Raw genomic sequence first — 6,562 nt, forward strand, 5'->3', positions numbered from 1 at the left:
GAGATCAGGGCCCCATTGTGCAAGGCAGTGTAAAAATGTGTAGAAAGGCAGTCCCTCTCCCAAAGAGATCAGTCTAATACAAAGAATGATGGTGAGTTTGTGACATGAGATCTGGAATTGGGACTCATCAAACTCCTCTGATATAGGGGCTGTCAAACATCCATTAGATGGGAACAACTTCAATCCCTGCTGAGCTGGCCAGGGTTCAATAGTGACCTGCAGGTGAAAAGCTAGGTAGCTTATTTCCAGTGCCCTAAGGTGTCCAGTCCCCCATAGCACTAATATTACATCTTGGAGAATGAGGCTTGCTTTCTGGAAAGATATGTTTATTAAATCAAGTTTTGATCACTTTGGATCTTACACAAGCAGTGTTGTCTGTTCAGAGGACACAAGCAAAATCTGCCACACTGTGCTCTTAAAGGGGCAGCTCATTGCTAACTTGCCTGTCTCAATCTTCTGGTTCTTTTGATACTTCGGTTGTAAGGTCTTTGGGACATGGATTGTCTTTTTGTTCTGTTTGTACAGCACCTAACACAATGGGGTCCATGACTGGGGCTCATGTGCAGTATGATAATATAAATAAGAATGCATCAATAAAACATTAGCACAACATGCAAATTCACTTCTAAATATTTTTTTGAATATAAAAGAATTCCAGTAACTATTCTAGTGTCCATACACTTAAATATTTATACTTGTGTATTTTTCACCTCCTCATGGGGCACTAACAGAGCTTGAATCTACAGACCCTCTACACAGACCTCTTCCACATCAGCTGTAGCAATAACTGGTGGAGGGAAGCATACTCCTCTCTGTGGATCAGCCCATGCAGGATTACACAACTATATGTGAAACAGTAGTGGAACATTGGGCATCAGGATTCCTAGGTTCTGTTCCTGCTCTGGAAGTAGACTATAGTCTAGGACAATGGTTCTTAACCTTTACTGCAGCCTGCACCCATTTGGTTCTCAAAATATTTTCTTGCACCCCTTATCAAAAATCATTGAAGTAGATCAGTTCTTTAAACCTAGATATAGAATAACTATAGAATGAAAGAGAGAGAATTATATATTTACTTTTAATTTCACAGTAAAATTAAGAATACATGAAAAATTACACGCTTTTTTAAAGTTTGCCGGCTCAGTGACTCTTCTGCTGTTGCTTTTGTATAATGTTGTTAAATACATAGGTTTGATGAAACAAAGTAGTTGTACTTACGTGCCTGTGCTTAATTTGTGTTTTAGATGATTTACCTTCTAAAAAAATCTGGCACATCTCGCCCCCCCAGAAAGGGCATCTCACACCCCCAGGGGATGCATGCTCCCCAAGTTAAGAACCACTGGTCTAGGGGTTACAAAGCATAGCCAAATGTAACAACACTACTGCTTGGGTTGGCTGGAGATTGGACATAGACCTCTTGATATAAAAAGCAGGAGCCTGTGCCCTCGAGCACCAGGTCTCGAAGCACGAAAGCCGTAGCAGAGGCATAACACTCTTCATGTGGTCTGACCACCCGTGGGTAACACTGAGCCCTGGTTAGTGTGGGTTGCATAAGTGCCTCATTCCTTCTGAAAGGCAGTGTAGCAGCGTCAGTGAGAGTTAGGTGGGCATGCATGCACACACTTCTTCCCCAAAATATTCTGAAGGCAGGACCTCTTCCTGGGGCCAAAAATCACATTACTCGCAAGCGCTGGTGGCATTGTGTAACCTTGAAGGCATAGGTGCGATCTGAGACAGTATTGCAAATCTGTAGGGGAAATTACCCTTCCAATGATGAAGCCACGACCTGAGGACTTAGTTGTTTATTTGGGAACCGTTCAAGTTCAACCATTCATGCATTCCAAATGGCCCAATTATATGCAAGATGCCAGCACCCAGCCTTGACTCTTGCTGTTAGACTAGCATGGCTTTCCAAGGAATATTTCAGGTGAGGTCCACTTTGTCATCTTTCACTGGCAGAAGCATGATCTGGGGCATGTGGCTGCTAATCATTCCTCTAATGAGCCACACGCTCCTCTCATGCTGCTCAAATAATAAAAATAAACTTGAATGTAAAGCCTGAAGTAAATATCTATTTTTTCTTGAGAGCTTCAGTCTGTCATAGCAGCAGAGCTGAGCTGTTATGTCTGCTATGAAAAGGCTGTCCTATTTGGCTGCCTGAGCAAGTTAACGTAGATGTGCTTTGATTTAGTCTTTAGACTCCAGGTGCTGTCCGTTTCAGTTAGTCTTGTAAAGATTCTGTGCTGCAGAGTTGTACGTTGTAATGCCATGTTAAGTCTTTGAACCAAAAAAAAAAAAAAATCTTAGTCCAGTTCTAAAATTTGAGACTGATTTTTTGATTCTCCTTCCCCCGACTGACATTTTTATCCTTAATTCAAAGTCTTTGGAACCATTGGCTTGATTGGCCAGCAACACGTCTTCATCACTTATCCTGATTCTGTCCATGTCACCTGGGAAAAATCTGTCCCTTGCTAATTTGCTTCATTTATGTAAACTGGTGCAAATTAAAATATAGATAAGACCTGATGGCGTTCTATAGTGCACATGACACTAGTGACAAGTATTGTGGGGGAAAGTCTTCAGTATAATAGATTCTCTTCTTAGGGGAGGGTCTGTTTTGATGACTCTAAGGTAGGGTTGCATGTGATGCTAAAAAATTCACTCCAGTCAGTGGTGACCAAAAATCATAGCTGTTTGGTGGCCTGTGTGAAATGATCTTAGACCGGTTTGTAGTAAAGTGTCCATTGCAAAAGAGATACCATTGCAGTGGGCTTCCCATGTTAGAAATTTCTGTAAAACGAGAATGAGCAGCTCATCCTAAGATCCAAATGTGGGACAGACCCAACATGACTTAACTTGCAATAGAGGCTGATGATAAGCTTAGTTCCTGTAAGGAACTTTACACTTTTGAAAGTGCAGTGCTAGTACTGAAGAAATATGTACGGTGTTTGTGTAAAGTTTTGTGTCACTTAGTTTGCATATCTGATGTCAGTTTACAGGGCTAAAATGAGTACAGTTGTGTATTTGTGACTATGGGGTATATGGGTCTAAATGGAGTGGATGTGCCTTGTAATGAGGTACAGGATGAGGATGTGGAGACTGAGAATTGCCTTTTGGGGTAGCCCTTTCGGGGTTTGCATTAAGACACACTCTGTGAGCCAGGGAAGTATGAAGGAAGCTTGCTTGCCATGCTGCTGTCTTTCACACCTGTTCTGTGCATAAATACAATATTTCATACTGTAGGCACAGTCAATTGTCAGCTTTACACTAAAACCACAATCAAATGATTAGGGAGAAGCTTTGTATTGTCTTTAATTTGTGATAAGGGGCAACGTGGCAAAACCTTGCTCAGTTATAGGGTCGCTTTCAATGTAGCCTGTGCACTTAGTGTATGTCAGGGATGCAGAGGTAGCTGTACTCTGAGGTGTTTCATATCCTGATTCTCTCTGCTGATGTGTCGTGGTCTTTCACTCTCCCAGGTTTTAAAGGAATTAGATGAAGTTGGGGACCTCTTGCAACTGAAGTATTCTCGTCACCGGTTGGTGCCTCTCTTGGATCGGCCTTTCGATGAGACTACGTATGAAGAAACAGAAGACTGAACTCCCTCCACATGCCTTGGGGCACTCCCACGGGAGACTCTGTGGCACACAGGCCACGCGGTCCTTGAACCACACACTTCTGACTGCTTAGCATAAAAAGGACATTTTTTCACAATGCTGAAGTAGCCACATCATCTCTAAATGGCATTTTGTAAATAGTAAAACAGCTTTGATTCTTGTCTCTTGAGGGTATGGCCCTAGAGAGATGCTTGACTTTATTTTTTTTCTTGTTGCTTTTTTAATTATTTATTTGTCACCATGAAATCAGTGACCCTAGTTGGCACAGATGCCCCATGTACACTACTAGTCTCAGGAGTGCCAGCTGAAATGTCGTGTCTGCAGCATGGCATTGTTGTGGCAGCACTTCCAATTCACTGCCAGGCATTTAACTTTGCCAGGGAGTGATGGGCTGGCCAGTTTGTTCAATGGAGACCTCCTAGAGAAACTGTTGATGACTTGTTTAATCTTTTAACAAGATGGATAATCAACCAAAGCTTTTTTCCCTTTTGCATTTACTTATGTCTAAAACTTGAGTTGTCTTTTTTTAAATAATAAACATGTTGCTGACATGTCACTGACAGAAACACTGTTCCAAAATGTTGGCTAGTTCCACCAGCCACAAACAAGAGACCTCCCTGGACTTCATCCTTTTCCCTCAGTCTGGCTACCCCATTGTTTCCTGGTTTGATGCCAAGTATTGTCTCGTTAAAGGGAGTGATGGAGAGCCTTTCTGAATAGGAAAGATCTTGCCACTGTTATTTTCCTCATAGTGCTAACTCATGGCATAGTCAGGCCTCCACTTCCAAAAATGAGTTTAGTGTCTCACTTCCTCATGTACAAATGACTTTCCTTTGCTCAAGCTTCAGAACTGTCCAGGTCTGTAAAAAGATGATCAGATGACTGATAGGTTATAAAAAATTATATTCAGAATTATAACTAAAACCCACAAACCTTTCTCTTCTACTGGAGAAAGCTCCCATTTGCTATCAGAACCAGAATTGCGTGGTAAGAAGGGTATAATGAGCAACTACATTTGGGGCAGTTCTGCAAAAGAAATCTTTGTGCACAGCATGCAGTTAACTCCAATGTAGCGTGTTCTGATTTGTTTGTCTGAGACTCTCAGTGTATTTTGTGAAATTGCTTTTGCAAAGATTAATGTCTTAAACAAAGCACTGAATGAGACTGCAAAGCCAAGATCTACCATTTGGTGTGGGGGTCGCTCTTAAAGTTGGTTTGGTCATGATGCTCTGTGCAGGTGGCAGTGACATTTAGAAAGAGAATCTCAGTTTTCAAATGGAAGCAGAGTGTGGATCAAGTCCATCTGTCTGGTGTAGCAAAGATAACTTTTTAAGTGTCATTGTAGTTCTGTAACTTTCATTCTGTGCCACTGACAGAAGTGGCACTCTTTGATCACTAAAGCCAAGCACATCTGCAGATACTACGTGGTGGATTAAAGCAGTATCACCTTCTGTTTTATAGAAACTCCATTTTATTATCTAGGCTATGTTTACACTAGCACTTATGTCGGTCACGGGTGTGGAAAAAAACACCGCATGTGGGGGATGGTTTTAATTATACTCACGGTAGAGCTCTCTCCTGTCGGCATAGAGCAGCTACTCGGGAGACCTTAGAGCGGTGCAGCTGCAGTGTGCTGCTGTAAGTTCTGTAGTGTAAACACAGACCTAGACTTGTGCATCTTGCCCCATGCTGTATAATTAACCCTCAGAAGCAGATTGTCTTATGTCTAAAAACAATCATTTTTATTGATTTGAAGTGCAGGAGTACAAAATCAGAAGTTATAAAAATGTAAATTGAAATTATGAATTGAAACAGCCATGGATAAGTTCTCCAGTGTATCCAATCCACTGGAGATGTTTTGTTTGATGGAATTGATCATCTATCCATACAATATGTCCAAACCTCACATGTGGTCATAACCATAGAATAGTTTCCTTTATTTCTTCAGTCATGGAATAAACTGCAAAGTCCTGGAATGATCTGAGTTTATTTTGCCCCTTTGACCCTCTTCACCTGCACTCTGCCCATTAAGTCTTCTCAGCTAGGACTGCTTGTAACATTCCAAACCTATGAGTAGCTCAGATAGCTGCTGCTTTTTAAAAGGTCCTATCATAAAAATAGCTGCTGGGGTTTTTTTTTCCCTCTGCTAAATGCGGCAGGAACCTGGATAAGATCATCCCAAGAATTCATGATCAAAGCTCCAGGCCTGAAGACACTCCAGGCCTGGTCAAGTGATAGCTTCTATGAAATCAGTCCTTAAAGCTATCAGAGCCAGAAATACAGGCTGTAGGTCAGTGGGAACCTGGAATTTTGAGGCTTCTCAGGGCTGTACAGGGCACTTGTGTCTGACCCCATGTGATCAGCCTAATGGACCTTTAAAATTGTAACATGCTAACTCCCAGAAAACTTACTTTAGATTCTAAAAATGTTGGTCCTAATTTCTTTCCCTCTTTCTTTGAATTTAATCTCTCGATGCTAAGGCAGTCTGGCTTTGTAGACAGAGGGCAATGAAAAATATTAATACATTACTTTATTAAACTCCGTTAAAGTATTTCTAAAATAGGTTTGCTGTTTTTTAAAAAAAATCTCAAAATAGTTAATATGCAATTGGGTTCTATGACAGTTGTTTGGGATGACCTGTGGCAATAACCATTACATCATGGTACACCATCATATTAAATACTGTATCCATTCCTAAGACTTGGCTCCAGCACACTCTGCCCAGCTAACATTGGGAAACCACTTGATTAAATTTCAGTCTTGGATCGCCCTGGGGTCTATGCTGCATCCTGTATGGGAAGTGGGATATTTTTTTTCTGGTTCAGGAGGCCTATGTTCAGGAGGACATGTTTGGCCAAAATCTGATAACTAGGTAAATTGCTTCTAAAAACATGTTTAGAGCTTGAGCTTTGGCACACTGTGTTCAGTTAGTCATGTCTTAAAAA

General features: G+C 41.3%; 1 protein-coding gene across 2 annotated transcripts in view; it reads left to right on the plus strand.

Annotated features, from left to right (window-relative positions):
- Window positions 1-5,593, plus strand: part of SPTLC2 (serine palmitoyltransferase long chain base subunit 2) — a 126,426-nt gene extending 120,833 nt beyond the window's left edge. For both annotated transcript variants that reach the window (XM_030559024.1, XM_030559025.1), the window contains one exon: window positions 3,480-5,593. In XM_030559024.1, coding sequence (XP_030414884.1) covers window positions 3,480-3,599 — 120 coding nt within the window. In that variant the 3' untranslated portion in view covers window positions 3,600-5,593. The remainder of the gene's footprint in view (window positions 1-3,479) is intronic.
- The last annotated feature ends 969 nt before the right edge of the window (window positions 5,594-6,562 follow it).

The sequence above is a fragment of the Gopherus evgoodei genome, chromosome 4 (genome assembly GCF_007399415.2).
Source record: "Gopherus evgoodei ecotype Sinaloan lineage chromosome 4, rGopEvg1_v1.p, whole genome shotgun sequence".
NCBI classification, from domain to species: Eukaryota; Metazoa; Chordata; order Testudines; family Testudinidae; genus Gopherus; species Gopherus evgoodei.